Source organism: Macrosteles quadrilineatus, unplaced genomic scaffold (assembly GCF_028750875.1).
Source record: "Macrosteles quadrilineatus isolate MER2022 unplaced genomic scaffold, UCM_ALF_1.0 Scaffold_7__1_contigs__length_78375512, whole genome shotgun sequence".
Classification (NCBI taxonomy): Eukaryota; Metazoa; Arthropoda; class Insecta; order Hemiptera; family Cicadellidae; genus Macrosteles; species Macrosteles quadrilineatus.
In genome coordinates, this window is record NW_026542600.1 from 6244043 (window position 1) to 6267323 (window position 23281).

Consider the following 23281-nt stretch of genomic DNA (forward strand, 5'->3'; position numbering starts at 1 on the left):
TACCGTATATGAACAATGTTCAGGTTTTTAAATTTAGATTAATTTACATATATCGCATTTAAAACCCTAAGATATGTGATAAAACCCAGTTCGGTTTAATATCAAGTAACCACCACCATTGAAACATAGATAACCCTCCAAACAGTCTATAAAAACCATGGTATGACTATGAACACATATGATTGATATATTAAATATGTTTAGATTGAATTCGTTTAGTATATTAAATACTATTGACCTCGTAAATGTTTTAAAGTTCGATTTACCAATATACACCAAACAAATTTGGAAACAACTATAAAGAACAAGAGAGGAGAGTATTTTCTCACAATTAACTTTTAATATAAATACTAACATCATCATTTAGCTAAAAATCGACAAAATGAAATTTCAACGATTTAACAAAAAATCTAAGTAATGGTTTGCTACACAATTCAACTGTTCTGTTTTCAGTAGATAAAATCAGTCTAAAGATAAACCCTTGTTGCTCAAGGGACAACACCTTATTTGTTTCTTGAGGAAACACTTCATCCTTTTTGGAATATACTTGAAATATGTTTTGGGTATATAAAAACCTTAAATGATGGCATTAAGACTGTAGGGCATTTTAAAAGTACAGTAATCTCATATTTACTTTAGGAATATATTGAGATGAATTAAACGTTTTATAGATGGTGATTGAGTTTACATTTCCAACAGGTTTCAGATGCGGCTTCCACCTAAAATCTATTTTAAACCAAACTAACATTTTTGGTAAAATCTGTCAGTGGTCCTTGAAGGTATTCTAATGTAAGTGAAGTTTAGAAATTACTTATTTAAACAGTTTTAAAGATAAATTAAGCAAACTAGAATGCAAATTAGAATGCTTCGAGAGCTTTTTTGTATGCCAAATGGCGATTAGGAATGAAGTTCAATTTTCTACAAAATCTGTTGTTGACGATTCTTTAATTTCTTAATCAAATAGAATGATTCTTCTTTTAAAGCTGGGCTACTATATTTTGCATAGTATTATAATAGGCAATCTCATACAAAACTTGTATAGGCTTATTTATGACAATGAGGTATATATGTCAATAGTTCATGGCGCTAGACACTTTGTACAGATTAGTACTAGGCCTATAGAACATTTTTATTTGTCAATGAATGTAATGAAAATAAATGTTCAAGATAAAAATGTACTTTTATAGACATATATTGAAATTTAGAATAGAGTTATATAGTGTTAATATTCTCATAATCATTTAATGCCATAACATTCCCCGTATTAAAAATCTAAATAACGCGATTTTAAGTTTAGAAACTGAAATGAGTAAAAACTGAATTCCAAAGCTCTAAAAAACATTCAACATTATCCTTCTACTTTTTCATGAGTTCAGATAAATATTGAATAAAATGTCACGTGAATAGTTTTAAAACAATTTAAAACATATATTTAAATTCTTGGTATACATAATAGTTGTGTTTTAGTCGGTTGTACATGCGTGGTGACCAATTTCTTGGAGATAAGCAAAAGAATAACCAAGCATCCAAAATTTAACACAGCTGATAAAAATATTAAACATTCCCAACGCAACACTTATTCGCTGTGAAGGACTGTAATTAAATAGGCTAAAGGTATAAAATAAGAAAGAAATTATTATTATTAATATTTTCTTAATCTTTTTTCTCTATTCATGGAATTTCAGGAAAAATAACAATTGCACGTATAGATGGAAACTAACCTTTGGAGATTTTTAAATTTGATCAAAATTTAAAATGTATAACAAAGTTAACTTCTTTGATATCACTATTTAAAAATATCTCAATATTTACCATCTTTAGAACCGCGTTCAGTTCAAAGTTCTAGATCGACGCCATTGTTCAATGCTATGCTAAAGCCTGTGGTGTCTTAAGCTCTAAAGACAATGCCTGTGGAGGTAATACTTGTTTGCTAAGGTTGGAAATGCTATCCTGTTGCTATCCTGTGAAGTCTGTTAGTAACTTCACTAGTTCTGAACCAATTTGATTTAAAGACGCTTTTAATTTTTTGGATAAACAGGATATTACATTTACTTTGTGGGATATTGTACAAAGATTTGAATTTATCTTTGTATCAATCGGAGTATAAACATTATGATAACAAATAGTTAAACTATATAATGGGCTGGTAAAACAGACTACAGAACTAAGGTAACTCTCAGATCCTTCAACAACTATATAAGTGTTTGTAAAAACCTAATACAATTTAATGTTAAGGTAAGCGGATATATTTTTCTTATCGCTATAAGTAATTTAGCAACATTACGTTTCTGGAGGTAAGGCAACTCCTCCCATTTTCATTTAACCCTTAATGTGTAGCTATAATGTGCAAAAACAGTAAGGTAAATTAACTAGATGGCTCAACTTAGGTCTAGGATACAGAGTCGATTGAAAACGGAAGGAGTTCCCTTATACCCCGAAATCTTTTGTCATTCTTCAAAAAGTCCCTCCTTAGCTTAAAATTAAAATCACTATCCTTCACGTTTATGAACTTGAATACACAGTAATACAATTTTTAAATTCTCGTGAAGGTAATTTGTAGCGTATTTTATTAGGAAAATTCTATCCTAAAACTTTATTATTTATATTATCTTGATCTGTAAATCATAATTTAATTCTTAACTCCTGTGTTGCGAACTATCTTTCATGTTTCTTCATTATTTGTAAATTTTTGAAAAATTTCAAACTAAATAAAGCTCTGTATATTGGTCTGTATTAACATTTAGTAGAAGTTAGTACAATTATTAATTGTAATAAAACACAACCGATTATTATTTAAATTCTCATATTTTATGAATAATACATAAATTAAAATAAGAGAGCACACAAAACATGTCGATGCTCACAATCGAATATGGTGAATTATAATAGCCAACGAAAGTAAGGAGAGTAACAATTAATCATTTAACTTATTTCTGAGTGGCGTGATAAAAATACCGTAGCTAATATTTCTAATGAGAATTCCAAATAAGAAGATCACCGCTTTATTTTCATTATTGTGTGGGTGAAAATTGCATTATGATAGATTACCAAGGGCAACAAAGGATGGGATTTGTCCTTTGACGATTTGACGTATAAAAACAGTGTTTGTTGTGAATTTGCGCCTGGGGTTTCGTCTTTGTGTTTAAAAACAGAATATTATTGTTTTGAATATACCTAAACTGGTGTTAATGTTATGTATTTCATGTAGTAAAGTGGTACGAGTCTTAAAACTAGAAAAATACCAGTTTGATCATTTTATTGATCGTCTTTTTTCATGGGGATAACAATTAATAATCTGTTAAAAAAGTTCTTACATTATTAAAACTATTTTTGTTGGTTATAAACGTATTCGAAACCAACATGAAAGGTGACAGACTGTTAGGCCTTTTACAATGAATAATGAGGAATAAAAATTAGTTTTCAAGACATATTTTGAAGAAGTAGTTAGTAAACAAGTAAGACATAATCGAAATTGCTAAAAAGCAATGGCTGATAAAAGCACTATGCAGATTAGGTTATCAAATAGATAGTAAACATGCTTATAATGTTTACAAAATTGAAGGGAACTGTCAGGACTAAAGGATAAAAAAATAACAACAGAGTTAGAACTACTCAAATAACTCTGTGATTCTAAACATGGCCATGAGATAAAAGGAATTTTTGACCCCGTGTCAGAAAAATGTGTGTGACGTTTATTTTAAATCCTAAACAAAATGTTTATGAACATTCATGTGATGCTCTTAATCTTTCCTCCTTGCAACATTTTTAAGGTTAATTGTTCGAACAGTCAATCAATCGCCAATAATGGCAGTCTTCTGATAACAAAGGTCAAATTACAGTACAATGTAGTATAAACTGCTTTGTTGAAACCTTTCTATTAACCACTCCATTCCCTAGAGTGATTAACCCTTTGTTGGTTTAAACGCTTCTTCCAAGATTAAGCTCAAGTCTTTAGCAATGTCAAACTTATCTACAAACTGTTGCTTGGCTCTTACAACTTGGCGTCTTTGAAATTTGCTGTAACAACGAAATTGGACGACCGTTTGGTGAATATCAACTTAGAATTGTTCACTTCTCAACGATTAAAATTCCGGCAACTGTGAAGATACGTAAGACTAATTTTCCAAGTTTTATTTATTGTTTCTACCTATGTTTAAGATTATTTTAAAATTTTTAATTATACTACTTGATGTAATCTTTTAATTTCCGAATCAAAAAATACTATTAGTACAAACGTACAAATGTAGTCACTTTGTCTATTATACTATTTAAAAAATTCCAGATAAGTAAATTTTTATTAAATAATTTTGTTAAAAACATAGGAGTTGACGGTCTTATTGAAAAAATTACATCGCAGACAAATCTGTAATAAATGAGTGTTAAGTCAATAATTTATGACACGGTCTGGGAATGATGTTGCTTTTGTGATATTCATGAATAAAGTTTTTGTAGACAAACAATCCAGTTTTCCTGAATAGACTAACTACATCAAGAGTAATCTGGAGATTCAAAATTGTAATCGGTTTTATAAAACAAGTATTTAGGCAAGGCTATAAAAAAGAAATTTTGGCTCAGTAACGCAGTATCTAAGTGATTAAATCTTTTGACAAAAAGTCTTTAATTTTTTTATCTTTTCATGTTGTTTCTTGTCTCAGGATTACTGTTTTAGATTATAAAAGGTATAATATTACCTGGATCTGCCAAAGTAATCCAAATTGCTGTCTAACGACTACGCGTTTCGAAGCAGTATAAGCTTCATCTTCAGGTCGTCAAGAACACAATTCACTCATCAGAGGTTTTTATCTTTGTAGAATCGAACAAATGAAAAGGCATTGATTCTTTGTCATCAAATGAGTTAGTTGATAAACATTCATGGACGTGGACCCTACGAAGTAGTTATGCTTATTTAAGGAAAATTATAGTTTTATTTAACTGGTTTTTTAATTACTCTAAATTATCATGAAAATCAGATTCACCGTCATTGATGAAGAGTCGTTTACAATAGCTATGTATAATTTTTAATGGTAAAAAATAATGTAGAAAAGAAAATTCTTAACAGAAAACTATTAAAAAAAATAAATATATAAAATTGAAACCACAGATGGTACTGAAGTGATCAATTTTCGCGCAAATAAAATGAAGTGTGAGATAAATCCTTGTTTCTCTAGACAGAACCTGTTCATTTTGGAATTGAATTTATCTATTCTTTTTACGAGTATGTTTGTGGCATTTCACGATTACTTTTCCTTTTGTAATGGATGAATTCTTAATCTTACTAAAAAGGCAAATAAGGTAATAAGATAATGTGTACCAAGTAATATTAATACAGTTTAATCTATGTATCATTGATGTTCCATAGGTTGTATTGTATTTCACAAAAAATGTAATCGTTATGTATCGCAAGCCCTAAACTGTTGTACAATGTGTGATAATGTTATAATATAGTGCATGTTACTATCCATACCATTGAAATGTAGTTAAATAGTTACACAGAGGTGTGCACAAAGCCGAAAAAATAAAAAAAAACTCATTTTACAAACAATAGAACATTGTTGAATCGTCAATTAGCATAAATACCAAAAACAGCTGACGATAAAAATCTATTTAATTCTTTTTACCGGCTGTGACACCTACATTTAAGTTTCTTTAAATTAATAAAGAAGACAAAACTTAAAGATTTATCTAAGAATGTCACTAAAGTAAACCTTGTAACTTATCAAGAAGGTCTTAAGGGACCAAAGTTAAGAATTTTTGGAACTTTTCTTATCTCTCGTTAGTTGTGGAAAGAAATTTGACAGACGTCAGTGTGATTTTGAGATAAAGTTGTGTGTCATTCTTAAAACTAATACAACAATACAATAACTTAAACATTAAAACTAAGGTAAATTATAACATTCTGAAAAATATTGCTACAGTAGTGTAGTAGAATAACTCCTATTAATTATTTAATGTCTTATTCCTAAGGCTACATATTACTTGGTGTGTAGTTTTAAAACTCGAATTAAAATATTTCTACCTAAAAAACACAAATCAACAAACCAAAAATTATAGTTCGTGAAAAAGATTGTAAGCGCATTTCAAAATTATTTAAAACAAAGCTTAGATATGAATTTTTACCTCTTAGTTGGCAGGCTTGCTGAGGCAGGGATATCGTTTATTTTATAAAGGGGTTGGCATTTTCCAGAATAAGACAATTTGCCTGGCAATGACATTAGACTTGTAAATTCACTTTCGGAGTAAACAAGTTGACCTCGATTGTCTTTCGAGCAAATGAGAATAATAACAAACAAGTCCTTAGCTCGAAATCGAGTGTGATAAAGTTTTGTTCGAATTAAAATTCACTATAAAATTAAAATAAAATAAAACACCCTCGTTTCATGACATTACTACTGTGAAGAGAATATGATTTTTAATGACAACTTTTGTTTTTTACCAACTGTTAGTATTTACTGGTTAAATTATTTAATTCGTAATCCTAATAATATCGTCTTGCATACATTTAGGGGGTTTGTTTTGGATTGTTACTACATACAGCTTCTTAACAACCTCCAACAGATTTTTTTTTATTTTACCGTCTATGCTAGTGATGTTTTGTGCGTAAGAATCCCAAAAGTTGTCCGGAAGAGCTTGGGTTCGAACTCACCTTCTTGAGCCAAGTTCCAAAATATAAACACTAGGTACACAAACCTAAAGCTTTATTGAAGATTGGAAATTTTACTTGAATATAAAATGGTATAATGAAAAATGTGAGTCGTTGGATAAATTTTGGATTTACAGTAAAACCCCTTGCATATGCTTAACTATATGTATTGCTCGCTTTTTTAATTACTTAACCTCAAAGACTAGGATGGCATATAAAAAAATCTTTAATCACAAAACGCTCTTTAACAATCATAAATAATTCTAACATAACTAAACAATTGCATTATCAGTTTCAGAATGTTGTCGTCTGGAGAAAGTATTCGAAATAAGACTGATGTTAATAACCAAAATCGTGTTCTATCTCATTTCAATTCACCAATATTAACTTTTTAACAAAATTTATGTTGCATAATAGTTAATAAAAAACTTAATGAGTATGCGCAACCATATTGAAGTAATTGCACTTTTAACCCAAATCAAGAACAAATAGATAAACCTACAAACATTACAGATGTAGTTGAGTTTCCGACATAACATTGTAAAAGTATATGGCTAGGAAATAGTTTACAGTGTCTCGCAAACGTTGGTCAAATTTTCTACCAGAGACTCCAATCCAGATTTTTCATTTTCTGTAAAGTAACCTGACAACAAATCGCTTTAAATATTTGAAACGGATCAGCAGCAAAGTGACAACTGTTTCGATATTGCACCTGGAACATATGTTTCGACATGAAGAGTTTCCAGCATATTGGAACATGTGTCAGTTCGATTTTGTTCCAAATTTAACAAAAAAATTACCATTTAGAAAAATAGTAGTATAATTCATGATAATTATTTATTAGTTAATTTGTACTTCATTCAAAAAGAAATTACAAACATTGGTGCAATTTGATTAAAAAAACTAAAATTTTTGTTAGTAGATAAAATCGTGTGTTAAGAGTTTTCTTTTTTTAGGAAACACCTCTTAACATTTAATTCAACGAATAAAAACATGCTTTATGAAATAGTTAGGAAAGAGAGGTTTTGAAAAAAGTTTCATCCTATTAGGAAACAGAGGATAGAATTTAAATATTTCCAAAACGGTTGAGCATGCAATGACACAACTGTTCAAAAGATCCAGTAAAGATTCTTTTAAAAGTGAATCAGTTTATTGGGTGTAATACTCCAATAATGATCTTAGAATTCGCGTTTTGATACAAATAAATGTTTGGAGAGGAATTTCGAAACTAAATCCCTTCTAATTAAAAAGCATCAGACGTTGAATTGTTTAACGATGGAGTTTTATTTCTGAATGTTGAGTATAAATTGGTCTTTCTATCTGTCATTCGTTTGTAATTGATTTAATACTCACAATGGATCGCTAAAATATTGTATGTTTCATGTTAAAATAAAATAATATCATGAGACAAGAGTTAATAGTTTTAATTCAACACCAAAATTCTCAATTATTAAAAACTCTTCTCAAATTATCCGAATTAATTAAGGTTTTTTTTTAACTTTTTAACATACATTTTGCTACAGTAAAAAATTTGAAATGCTACCTATTAAAATGAAGTTAGATTTTCTGGAAATATAATTAACAAATGTCTACGCCAATTTCATATAAATTTTTCATCTTGCTTTTAACAGTAATAAAGTTAAAACAAATTAAAATGAGCATTAGTAATTTATTTCAAAAATCTTGTGGGGACTCGTAATTGACTTATGATTTCTTTAGTTATTAAAAATAATCTTAAATTATTAATTTTATTTAGACATTTAATTTACACGTATTTTAACATTTTGAAGGCATTTTAATATAATTTCCTTTTATAATTCTGTAAATTTACTTACTTTTAGTATCTTGTTCTATGGGTTATACAATAGAGATAAAGAAAGGTCTTAAACCCAACTAAATTATAAACATTCAAAATTCAATACCAACACATTTTTTCGGAGACTTATTATTATGATTAAAATATATATTACAGTTGTGAAATGCTCCCTATCAACAAAATGGACCGTTTAAATACTGGAAATATTCATTGAGCGTCTGGGAGCTTTATCAAAACAAGCAAAATGAAAACCGCAAGCACAGACGGTTGCTCATGAATCAACCGAAAACAGAAACTTGTCTGAAAACTGCACTCGAGAATATTACCATATCTTGAGTGTTGAGTGATCAATTCTGCCAGGGAAGAGCTTACGGCCATCCAATTGTTGAAAAACTTTACCACCGTTTATAGCTTGAATTAAAAATTTATCTTTAACTTGAATACCATAAAATTTGACCATCCAAACAAGTTTAATCGATGATTGATATTTAAGTGATTTTTAGCTACGGATAAAAAACATTTGAATGTCACTTTCAAAATAATTCAAACACTTTTCTGTATCCAAGACCTTAAATATAGAGGAGGCAAGCTGATATAGTGGTAGAGAAAGGGACATTGGTCTCCATGCCGCGGGTTCAAATCCCATCAATCACCAATGGATTTGATCTAGTTAAGTGATTACACCACACAACATAACGTAATTTATAAAATTGTTCTAGAGCCCAGTGTCCTTAGGTGTGAAGGTAGGACATCAAAATACCTTAAGTAGAAAAATTAAAGTTCACGATGGACGATTTTGATTAACACTGGATCGTCATGCCTATAGTCCCCTATCTTATCACTAATCCACTATTAAGGAGATTTAAAATATATTTTAGAGTTATTTAAATTATTTGAAACATTATGAAATGTTCTTTAAATTATTAGTTATATCTGGTTAAAAACTTTTAATTTTGATTCATTACGCTAAAGATATACAGGGTGATTGATATAAGTGTGCCAGCCGTTTTATTCGAAAACTATAATCGATATCAAAAAAAGTTAAATGGTAAGTGCCTTGGATTTTTTATTTAAAAAATTGTGGTCTGGTCAAAAAAATTATTTTAGCCGCCATTTTTCCAATATGGCCGCTTCCAATATGGACGATTTTTCTTACGGAACATCCTGTATTTTATGATGTATTCTGGTAGAAAATGTGACTTTAAGACGATTTTATTCTTGTGATTTTGTTCATAAACCTAACCGTTTCATAGATAATACTGGTTAAAGTTTTGAAATTTCTGCATGAGAAAGAATTTCAATAAAGGCCTAAGCAAGCATGCCAGCTGTTTTATTAGAAATCCATTGAAAATTTCACAACTTAAACCATTATTATCTTTGAAACGGTTAGGTTTATGAAAAAAATTACAAGAATAAAATCGTCTTAAAATTACATTTCCTATCAGAATACATAATAAAATACAGGGTGTTCTATAAGAAAAATCTATGTTGGCGGCCATATTGGAAAAATGGCTGCTAAAATAATTTTTTTGACTTGACTACAATTTTTAAAATAAAAAATCCAAGGCACTTACTTTTTAACTTTTTTTGATATCTCTTATGGTTTTCGAATAAAACGGCTGGCACACTTATATCAATCACCCTGTGTGTATACGTTTTAGATCGAAGTATTTTGGAAAGGCATTAGAAAATTACATCACACAAATAAAAAAATTGATACTAATCAGTTAGTTTGCTAAGAAAATAAGCACTTTAACATATTTATTTTGAATTGTAGAGCTCAAAGAGCTTTCAACATCTTTAGACAGGGTAAATTACCCCAGTTATATTTTATGGAGACTCTCCTGTTGTCATGCAAAATACTTTGTAAGCTTTTATAAGAATCTGCTAATGATATTTCATTTTGATGACCTCCAAAGATAATGTAAATTTTGTTATGGTATGTTTAAACTTACTTAAGTATTTCCTTTGAATTTTCATTATACACAAATGTTATTTTTAGCATTTTATTTATAGTCTTCCACATATAGTATTTTACATATTTTACTGTCAGTTTTACGTTTTATATGTCAATAACAACAAAATACACTTATACCTGTTAATTTTTTTCTATGGAATAACAAATATCACAAGAATCACAAATATTTAAAGAGTTCAGTTTATTATCATACCTTATTCCTTCAATAAATTTAAGCAAGTGAAAAGAGAAGTATTAAATCAGCTGATGAAAAAGTAAATAAGAACTTTGACTTTGCTGTCATACCAATACTTAATGAAGATCATTTGTCTTTATGGAATTGGCAAAGGCAATTCATTTCTAAAATTAAAATGGATTATTACAAAACTTTTTGAAATTATTTCAAACATTTTAACGATAAAAGTAGACGTGTTTATTTACCTTGTATAATGTGCTCAATGGACCTCTTGGCTCTAAGGGGGAGGGCGCTTGCCCTTCTGATCTGAAAAATAAATAAAATATTTTAACTCCAGCAACATCAATGTACATCCTAGGAACTTTTACCAGGTAATAAAATACAAGGGCAGATACCAAGTCAAAAATATCAAACATACAAGTTTAGAAAGTAATATTGCATATTAGAGTATATAAGATGGAAACAAAAGCTGAAAGGAAAATCATTGATGAAAAGATCGTTAAGGACAATAAATATGGTTTATTTACACTGAAATAAGAGAATATCTTTACAAATACAAACAGAAAAAAATTGAAGAGTTATATCAGCACTCAGGGTAGACTAAAGCAACGATGATTTAGATTAAATATCTATAATGGTATATTTAGTTATTCTATAGGTACAATTTGTCAACGTAACCTAAACCTAACCTAACATAAGGGGTGTTAACCTAAGGGTGGCTAGGTTAAGTACCTTACGGGTACTTACGTACTGTACAGTCCACACCTAATAATTATAACCTCACCTAACTAAGGGTGGCTAGGTTAAGTACCTTACGGGTACTTGCGTACTATACAGTCCGTACCTAATAATTATAACCTCACTAACCTAACCTAAGGGTGGCTAGGTTAAGTACCTTACGGGTACTTACGTACTATACCGACCACACCTAATAATTATAACCTCACCTAACCTAACCTAAGGGTGGCTAGGTTAAGTACCTCACGGGTACTTACGTACTATACCGTCCACACCTAATAATTATAACCTAACCTAACCTAAGGGTGGCTAGGTTAAGTACCTTACGGGTACTTACGTACTGTACAGTCCACACCTGATAATTATAACCTAACCTAACCTAAGGGTGGCTAGTTTAAGTACCTTACGGGTACTTAAGTACTGTACAGTCCACACCTGATAATTATAACCTAACCTAACCTAAGGGTGGCTAGTTTAAGTACCTTACGGGTACTTAAGTACTATACAGTCCACACCTAATAATTATAACCTAACCTATATATATTTAGCAAATACATTAGGTAGTGAAAATCCAACCAGACAAATTGAAATTTGCTCAATCCGCAGCATCTGGTGGAGGTAACTTTAATATACTTTACGCGCCCATGATAGAATCATAACACATTATTTTATTTCTGCACCTTAAGTGAATTGCACAATAATCGGGAGTGGTAAGCCTGGCAAATCACTGAAGTAAACACACTAAAATCAGTTACAACGGAGATTTAGTGCCAACATAAAACGGATAGGAGCTCTGACTGAGTGTACAAACAACTATAAACACTATTAGGAGTCCAGTAATGTATGAGTAAACACATGAAAGTATATGTATATCAGTGATGTAACCCGATTAGCAGAAAAACTTAGAACTATACATGTAAATTTTCAATGATCTACAATGTATTTTGTTGATAGGGATTGATAACCCAACATTTTATTGAATTTAAACGGAATGTTATGAATTATTTATGTCCTGAAATAGTAGCGGTTCTCCATATAATATGTTGATTGTTCTATTTTTAGCAATGTTCATGATTTTAGAGTCGACGTTGATGGTTTACAGTAAGTATAATTTCCCAAAAGTCACTCTTCAATTTAATTTCTTTAGCTATTACATTGGTACTAGCTTAGACAATTGTTACAACTAGAAATTCCATCTCCATATGAAATTTGTAGCCAGTTTTTCAACCAAAATTGTCGTAGTTGATGTGAGCCACTAAACGGATTGTGCTGATCTAAATTACTGATTTCTGTTGAATACACAGCCTGTTTTACCAATTAAATCTAATGGAATGGCTTATTGTGAACTATAGCAACTGTTATGACCCGTCAAATGGTCCAGCAACAAAAAATAAGGCATAAAAGAGTTTTAGTCACTTGAGCATTCTATGACTGGCTCATAGAATGCTCGAAAAACAACTATGTTCTTTTTAACAATAATTTGGCTACAGCTGGTCCATATGAATGGGAAGTTTACAACAGTTTTAATAGTCAATAATACTAGTTTCCTTAAGGAATTAAGTTTCATTAATGTGAGATTCTTTAAGACTCTTATGTAGTCTTATTTTCTTCAATACTCAGTAAACGTACGGCCCCAGCTAAGTTTTGAATCGTAATAAAGCCTTATCGTATCTGGATAGTTTTATTAAAGCTTTTGCAGAAATAAAAATGTACTTAAACACTTGAAAATAAGCTATATACAGTAAACAGTAAATTTACAAACTTTATGTCCAAATTTACAGCAGCTAATCGCCTAGTCCCAGGATGTTTATCACCATTTACCACTGTACAAGGCATATGGCGTGTTATGGGGTTTATATGGAAACTGATGGGGAAAGGTGTCGCTTTTCAAAGCACTTCATTACCAAGTCTCAGGTGGTGAAAGGGACTGTACACCCCTCCCATAAAATTATGCCTCTTTTATGTATATTATCGCTTTATCGACTAAAGTTTTAATAAATAGCTATTAAAATAGTGATGGATAAATATATAAACATACAATAAATATATATCACCACTCATAAACTGTTATTTAAAGTTAGTATGAAATTTTTACACAACTCGAAAATCTGGCTACTCTTTGTTGAGGTTAGTTTAAGGCATACATATAAAATAAGTACTATACTGATTCTCCATAGAAATTTATTCTTTCCACATCGAAGCATGAATGTGGTACATAATCATTTAAAAACTAGATTTATACAATAATAATTATGTTTTGAGCAAAGTCATTCCTTTGGCTTAATAAGTATACTATATGAAATAAAGTATATGTTTATGTAACGTTTAATATATGCGTGTATACAATCTTGTTGAGTCACCAAATTAGAAATAAACTTGGTGGTAAGATAAAAAAATTTTAAAAATACTGTTTTTCATTAACTGTCAAGAGTAAATTTTCATAGAATTTTACGAAAGTTCCAGTTTGAGTTTTTAAACTTTAACCTGTAAAAAATTTGCAGGAACTGAACACCTACTTGATAGGTTATAAGGGTTTATCATGTGAAAGATAAACATCTGTTTCCCTAAAATAATTTGAACTAAATATGATAGCGATAATAATTGCATTGTTCTTAGCATTACCTGTTCACATTAGATGTCATTGGTGATGTAATAGCTATTAAAATATTCCGATCAAAATTCGCCATCATAACAGGATTGTAATAATGTCTTTATAACAACAAAGCTATTCATGAAGCTAAGCACTAACAAAGTTACCAAAATGTAATACTAAGTTAATATTGTAACCTATCGAGTCATACTACAGGGTTGGGCGTATCTATTAAAAACAAAAATATATGAAATGAACAATAATATACTAAATAGTAGTTTACGCAACGATTGCGTTAAGTGAGTCTTAACGACACGAGTAGAAAATTTAAGGCACGAGCCTTGGTGAGTGCCTTAAAAACTTCTACGAGTGTCGTAAAGACTATTAACGCGAGTTGCGTACACTACTTTACCTACGACAGTTTTTTAATTACTAAAAATCTGGTTTTTATCACTAACAATCACTACTCATAACTTCCTAGAGAGGTTATGTTTTCGTTTATTGTCATTGTCACTGAAAGTGATGCAACGACTTATTGTATAATCAGCTGATTTCATGTAATTACGTGTTTTTAAAACTTTGTTAAATAATACGTTACTTTTTCAGGCAATAGGTTCTGCTAGCAGCATTCTTACCATAAATACTGAATCAGGTACAATTAGGGAAATATTCCATATATTTTTGGACAACTGAATAATATAGTGAAACTGTTAATTTACAGTTAGATCTCAGCATCGAATATGTGGCCCACAACGAGTTGGGTGAAAAAGTGGTTAAGAGGTTTTCAAAATAAACCAGAAGAACATTTTCATTTATCAATTTAACCTTATTTTGTTTCGTCCATTTACTGAATTGCTGGTATGTAATTGCATATGGTACCTTTGTTTTGATTTTGGTGGCAAAAGATTAGCACAAACAGTTTGTGCTCTCATTTCCATCTCGTCAACATCACTTTCACTAACTGATATTTTAAAATCAACCTTCATTTAACTTCCACCAACTAATACGCGAGTATCAACAGGAATAAGCCGGATCAACAATTAAAATTGTCAACTGATCAGCTGATCAGCTGATTAGTTGACGTTCGAAGTATTACAATTGTACTTCTTTTCTCTCAATCCTTGAACCTCATTGGTCCGTTACCCGTGTTGATATGAGAAAAACTATGCTGATATGAAATGAAACTATGCGGATATGAAAGTAAACAGCTGTTAAGTGAAACTTTTTAATTCTAAGAACTGAATTGAAATGGCTACTTTAAAAAAACGGTCGTAGGTAAAGTATATTATCAAAATACTTTCAATACTGCAGTATTGAAAATCGCAAGACTTGGTACTATGGGCTTACGGTTGGAACTTATATTGCAGTTAGAATTTGTAAATATGAAATGAAATTACTAACATATAAACATAATTTTAAGTAAAATACCCCTGCTGCACTATACCTTGGGACTAAGCAAACTTCCATCTGCCTGTTTTGATTTTCACTCAAAGATTTCCAAAATTATCGAATCTATCCCCGATTCAAATAACATTAGGAATGAGTACATAGATGTGGTACAGAGAAGGTAGTTGCGTTTTTAGTAAAATTTTAATAGATTATTATGAAATAAATAAGTTTGACAATTTTGATCAAAATATATTCATAAACAAGCAAACTACAACACTTCACTTATTCTCCATAAGAGTAATGTGGAAATTTTACTTTGTTTTTTCCGGAATTTTCCTCTCTAGGGGCATCAAAACGAAAAAGTAAATCAAGTAAATCAGTCCCGGGCCCAGCAGACCATGGGACCTAAGGCTTATTTACTATTGTGAAATCCGCTAAAAATGAAATTAATCAAAATAAAAAAAAAATCATTATTGCAATCGTCAAGTGCAATGATGTTAGTGGATCAATGGGTTCCACGGGACGCGATGTAAATCCCGAAGGTAGTTAGTTAGAGATTGCACAAATCAAAAAGCAGATAAATGTTTAAAACCTCCGCCTCCAAGCTCCGAGTAAAGTCTTTATTTCCTTTCATCATGGGAGCTACATTAAAGATTAACAGCTCTAGTACAGCAGAGAAAATCTTTGTATTTGCTTTTGCAATTTATTCAAGCGGTTTACCACGGGTTTTTATCCAATATGGATGACGTTGATGTTAAATATTTCCAATCTAGGTGGGAGGGACAAATAAATAAAATTTAACTTATGAGTAAATATATTAAAAGAGATATATTAAAATCCTATAAATATTTTATAACATATTTATTCATTGAATTGGCCCAAAAAATGGTAAAACGAAAGTCAATTAGAACTTCGTTATGGAAAAAGTCAAGTATAAATAGAGTGGTAAAAATGATCCATTCCCTGAAGTAATTTAATGAATGAACAATAGTGCTTTTCGCCATTGGGTCCTAAAGAACTTTTTCCCACACGAGATCAAGTTCAACGACCGAGGTTGGAAAAACGTGAGGTTTGAAAACACACTTCTGGCCCGTGTGGTGGAAAATATTATGTTGTTCATACTGCAACTATATTTAAGCTAAGTAAATCACAAACCGATAAGCTAGCTCTCAAAGTAAGTCTTGCAATGAACAGCAGATACCATTATGTTGAAGCACTAGGTATTACTCCACCATATCGTCGAGTTTTTTTATATGATTAAAAATTATGAATGTCGATGCTTTTCTAGTGCAACATAAATGTTACAAAATAATAAACACCAAAACAGTTTAATAATGAGATAATAACTTGTTTATGACTCGGGACTATTTTCTTGTGCAAAATAAGCGGATGAAGTTTTAAGACAAACATTAGACGTATGGCGTCATCCTTCTAAATATATTGTGAATTTCACATATGGAGAATAAGCTATTAGGTCTCACTAAGACCTAGGCCCGGGACATATTTTCTATATTGTTTTGATGTCCCCAGATGCCAAATTCACCTCATGTTAAATTATCTTTTTGCACGATAGCTCGAGTACAGCAGTTTTAATGCAGTATAACCATATACATGTCCCACCACAGCAATCCCACAGACTAAGTGAATTTCCATTTACCTTGGTGGATTTTCACTCATATATCCCCTTAAAATCTTTGATTTATTAATGAATTAATAACATAATTTTAATGATTATTACGGGTTGCTGCTACAGGGGAAATAATAAGGAGACTTTTTTTGCAAAATGTTAATAGCTTAGTATGAAATACATAATATGTAATAAATAATATATATTTATAACATAGCAATATACAACTATTTACCTATTCCCGGGAATTTGAGTTTACATTTTTTAGAATTTTTCTGCGTAACTATTAAGCATAGGTACATCAACGCTTCAATATACATAATAATTCATCTCTACAAAACGTTTTAGAAAACAATTGTAAAATTCAGTGTTTCAAGGGTCAACAATAGAAAAAAAAACAATTTTCACCCCTTAAAACACCCAATAAAATCTCTTTCCCATAATCAAATCATCCTGATTCAAGAACTCGTACAATTGTAGGTTTGTTCCAAATCTCAATAATATGAATTTGAATCATATAAATTGGAAGAGATAGGGGTTTTGCCTCTGGGGACCTCAAAATGAAAAAGAAAATCCCAGCTAAATGGTTTACCAAGAGACCTATGGAAATCGCAAATTCACATGTGGAAAATTTGCTAAAAAGGACTTTACTGGTTTTACGAACCAAATAAAGATTCCGAAATCGACCGAAATCACTCTTAATATTACTTTGAACACAAGTAAAGTTGATGTTTACTCTCTTGACAGTCGATGTCAACAGGATTTGATGTTTGGCCCTGTGCAAACCGCTAAGAGGATAAATCAATGTTTGTTGGAATCAAGCCTCGGCTCTTTTGAATGCAGTTAAATATCATACATATTTATTTGTGAAACTAATATCACAAGAAGAAATTTATCCGATGATATTCAACGTTGTTATTGGCTACAATATTCTTGATTGGTTGAAAAATTAAACGCATACTTTAAGTCGTAGGTTTAAAATAACTTATCCTTATAATTAACAGTTGAGAAGTATTAAAATATATTTGTACTGCACTTAGTGATTATCAGACTTTAGGAATTTCTTGCTTTAAAATTTTAAACCTTAACCGTTTTCCTAAATTATTTATCAGCTCTTCAGCAAATATTTCGTTTTTAGTTATATATTACTTCAGCTTATTACGTAAGAAAAGTAATTAAAGCTATATAGTACATTTTTAAAAATTAGTTTTTTTTATCCTAAATAAAAACATTTTATTCCTAAATATATAATAATTATAGTAATGAATATTTGTTTAGAATCATTACCTATCGTATATTTATTATCTATTCATATGTAACTCATTAAAAAAATAAACCGTTTGGAGTTAAGTTTACTTTATTTAAGAAGTTTCACTTCGAAGCATACAGTTTTTTAAGCTGCATACGTTAGTAAATACATTATAGATACTATGTAAGAATAATTCATCACAACACTTAGAAGTTGATACTGTGTGAGATTTAATTTAATTGTTTTTAGCGAATTTCCCTATAGGGAAGTAGCTATTACCGTAGGTGGCACGGTAAGACTTAGACCCGGGACCGATTTACTTTTTCATTTTGATGTCCCCAGAGGCCAAAAACACCATTCGTTCAAATTTTTATATATGTATAGACTTATATATATATATACGTCCGTGAACGCGATAACTTGAGTAATTTTTGTCCGATTTTGATGAAATTTGGTTTAAAGGTGTAAAGCAGGATAAACTTGAATGAGTTCGCGAACCAGCACGATCGGACCATGGGAACGGGGTTTTACGGGGGGTTTTATGGGGTAAAAATTGGTTTTTCTCACTTTTGACCTTAAAAACACAAAATTTTCCGATTTCTCTTTAGACCTTTTTAAAGAGCTTAAAAAAACAAATAATTTAGTATATATAAAAGTATTTTTGTTCGATTGTTAGTAACGGAGAAAAAAAAAATTAAATTTAAAATTCCCATGTTATTCTTATGGAGAATATTGTCAAATGTTGTAGTTTGCTTGTTTATGGATATATTTTGATCAAACTTGGCAAATTTATTTATTTTGTACTAAGCTATCAATATTTTACTCAAAAACACACTTTATTAGTTTCCTTGTAGCAGCAAACCTAGGTACTCGTTAATACTTATGTTATTAAAATATATTTAACTGAAAATCAATTCAGACAAATGGAAATTCGCTTAGTTGGCAGGTTTGCTGCGGCGGGAGTATTTTACACATTATGGCGCTATTGACAGTTTTATTTACATAGAAGAACCAACAACTCAAACTCAATGACCCGTTGATTTTGCATTTATTAGTGCATTCCGACAACATCAATAGAGTCATTGTCGAACAATTTAGATCATTTGTCATTCATTGTAAAATTACTGTTGACTGCAAAGATTAATGATCCGGAAAATCAATTTTTGATGTTTTACAAACTCATTACACATACAATTGTTGAGTAAGGACAGTAAAAATCCACCTATTTTAAGAAAAAGTAGACTGGCAAATATCTCCTTTTTCGTTGTTACCTTACTGTCATTTTTAGCATGTTTTTACAGTAAAATTTTATAAATGGTAAAACTGTTGTGAAACTTTGAGAAATAAATAACTATAACAGCAATGGCGTGCTTGCACAAAATAAATTAGAACAAATTATTCCATTGCCATTATTGCCAAATTATTGCCATTATTCCATTAGTTTATCGATTAAAATGTTAACAAATGTTTAAGCAAATGTAAGAAATTATCTATTACATCTTATTGTGAGACCTAACAAATGTGCTTTTTTAGTTGGAGGAAAAAAGAGCAATTCAAATTCATATACATGTGTTTGTTAGCTAGAAAGCTTGGAGTAAAAACGATCCAATTTTGACGAAACTTAGTACGAACGTGTAAATCAACATGTATTCGAGCTTTTGTGAATTAGCATAATCGAACTATGGTAACGGGGTTTTATGTTGGTGGGGGGGGGGGGGTTATGGGTTAAACATTGGGGTCTTCAATTGACCCTCAAAACATAAAACTTTACAATTGTAAACGCTAAATGGTTACGGAGAAAAGTAAAAAAACTGAAAATTTAAAATTGCAATGTTATTCTTAACGAGAATACGCAAACTGTTGTAGTTTGCTTGTTTACGAATATATTTTGATTAAATTTGTCATTTTTTTATTCAAAACTAATCTATTGAAATTTTACTAAAACAAACTGTATTGAATTCCCTGTAGTTGCAAACCTAGTAAGGTACTGATTAAAGAAATTTTATTTCAAAAGTTAAATAAATCTGCCATTTTTTCGGGAAAAATTCTAGTGAAAGTCAAATCAGGCAAACTGAAATTCTCTTAGTCTGCATGTCGGCAATGACAAGATTTAAAAAAATGTTTTAGGTTTTATTTTCTAAATTTTGCAAATTTGAAACATTAATGTCTAACTACGCATGATATTAAACTAAGAGATTTAAAACTTACATTTCAAGCTGTAGGGTTAAAAAGGTGTAATACAATTTGGAACGTGTTTTGGATAGCAAGTGCGAGTGCTATTTATATTAATGTAAAACTTTCGAAGTTTCAACTCTTAGTTAACTGAATATAACTTGTGTTTGAATGTTCCTGTGCTATATTCAAACTTTCAACCCGAGAATAGATGATCTTGTAGGTGAGAAAGTTGGAAAGACAAATTTGAAGCAAGTAAGCTATGTAACATGTTAGTAAGCTTTAGCTCACATAGATAATATGTTAACTTGACGACTAAAGTGATAAACTTACTTATCTTGCCTCTAGAGCATAGATCTTCGCCCCTAAGGGATAATTAACTTAAAAGGATTACTCGAAACATTCAGAATTGTTATCATTCAATAATAACTCCCGAGTTTTTTTCACTTATGTAACGAGGAGTTTTGGAAAATAATTTAATTTATTTTTGTGTTCTTTCTAGGTTAAAAATTATTGCTTGATTAAAATTATAAAATTTTTTTTTGAGAAGCAGTTTTTGTCAATAATTAACTAAATATTAAACTAATATTATCATCCAGGGTAAAATAATATGTTTAGTACGACACCCCTAGCGTATTAAAATATTTGTTTATGTATAGCTATTTGGAATACAAACATTATGTTTTTTTTCTAAAGTATACTACTAAAATCTCTAAGTATTAACCTATAACCTATTGAAAGTCTAAACTCATGTTTTGATTAAGTCAAGGAAGTTTCATTAAAAGTTTGAAGAAAACATTTATTTGATAATCGTCATAAAATAAATTTTCGAAATTCTCTATTTCAAATCGGTCAAAAGAGCTCTGATAATAATTGGTCCTTAAAGTCGACGACGGACAGCCAAGCAGACATCACTTAGTAGAAACGACGATTTCAGTATTCCAGAATCTGGATCACTAATCTTGAAAAGATCTATTACTTGGCTTGTTATGTTAACAAATAAAAAGATTAAAGATTCTCAATATTTTTCTTATTTAAAATTTAAAACCATAATCATACAATGTATCCTCGGAAAGTATCTAGTTATATTTTATACAACTACATAACTGTGAGATCTTGTATTTATTTCTATTAATAAACCCTTTTTAAATCGTCGGTCATAGGGATTTCCTCCGGAAATATCAATTAATATTCCTTAATAATAAGCTACTTATTAAAAGTCGAAAATAATTCGAAAATAATCGAAAATAGTCGAATTGGTCACTGGGTCGATTCAATAACACTTATTTAATTTCGTTTTCGTATAGTTTTGCCATAAATAGCTATACAGGGTGTTTCCAAATTTTCTAGGCATATTTTGTGGACTTGTTCCTTATGACTTGTTACATACACGGTTTGGTATTGTAGGAAGTCATTGTGATTAATACTCAACATGGAATTTTCGCAAGCTCAAAGAGGCCTTTTACCCCCCTACATATACGGTTTCCTTAAATCCTTAACAAGTCTATAAGTAGTTGATTTATTATAATATGGAGTCACGCCTGAAAACATAATTTCAAACCTTTCTTGGCATAAAACCAATGATTTCATTTGACTTTTAAATCTACTACAATATTCCTTGAGCTTGCTAAAACACCATGTTGAGTGTTATTCACTAAAAATTCCCATTAAGACTAAAATCTTTTACACAACAATGCAACAATGAATATCAGCTGATGCTCAATGAAGTAAAGAAAAAAAAGAAACCAAACGATGAGCTAGTTTTGTCCTCGAACAGTTGGTTTCAGTACTTTTATTTGGGAGGCATTCAAAAACACCCTGTAATACTGATTGATTTTTTAGGGAACGCTTTTAGATAGCAATAATCTACTGTACTTTATAGCAATCGGCGTTCCCTGTAGTTTGGGTTCTACTGTGCACGCACAAATCCCATCGTCTGCCATTCGTATTTGAAGTTATATTAACTAAACTATCCTTAATTATCAAGCCCAACGTAGACATAGTTTTACACCCCACTAATTCCAAAGAGGAACCATTCAACTTATTTCTGCAGCTAGGATGGATATCAAGAAGTTATTAAATAACTTCTGAAACAGCGTTGTACGAGTTACACAATTTACGGAAACTAAATAAAAGATTCGTCTACTAACACTTTAAGGGGGAGCGAGCTGGTGTAGTGGCTAGAGCGTGGGACTTTAGTCCCTAAAGGTCCTAGGTTCAAATTCCGCCAAGTAACCAATGGATTTTATCTAAGTGATAATGCCGCAACCCCTAGGTCTAGCATGAAGTAATGTGAAAAACAATCCCGGGCTCGTTCCTAGCGTCATAGGACAAAGAAACTACTTTACGGAAATTCCTAGCGTCCTAGGGAAAAATAAATAAATAACAATTAAAACATATATTTACGATTACACGGTTGACTCACAAGATGGTAAATATACATAAAAGATGGTAAGTGGATTTCGATTTCGATTGGACACTCCAATCATCATCAGACCCAATAGGCAAATGTAGGGAAAGTAGTTTCGGAAAATAAATAAAAGATAATGTCTAATAACACTTAAAACATATATTTACGCTTAAACTGTTAACTCACAAGACGGTAAATATACATAAAAGATGGTAAGTGGTGATCGATTTCGATTGGACACTCCAATCATCATCCGACCCAACAGGCGAATGAATATGCTCCTAAAAGCTTTTGACTAATTCCTAATATATGTAACCTTCTTCTATTGAGCTCTATTAAATTTTTTAGTATATGAATAAATAAAAATATGTAATACCATTTGAAAGTATTACAGTTTGGTTAAGCTTTTTTCCTATTAAGTATTTGGATATACTTATTTTTTCGTTTCCTGCAATGTTTTAAGAACAAGATTGTACTTAAAAAATTGTAAAATAAAA

General features: G+C 30.5%; 1 protein-coding gene across 1 annotated transcript in view; it reads right to left on the reverse strand.

Moving 5' to 3' along the window:
- Positions 1–23281, reverse strand: part of LOC128998364 (corticotropin-releasing factor-binding protein) — a 126343-nt gene that overhangs the window by 20241 nt on the left and 82821 nt on the right. The window contains exon 2 of the mRNA XM_054424469.1: positions 10855–10915. Coding sequence (XP_054280444.1) covers positions 10855–10915 — 61 coding nt within the window. The remainder of the gene's footprint in view (positions 1–10854; positions 10916–23281) is intronic.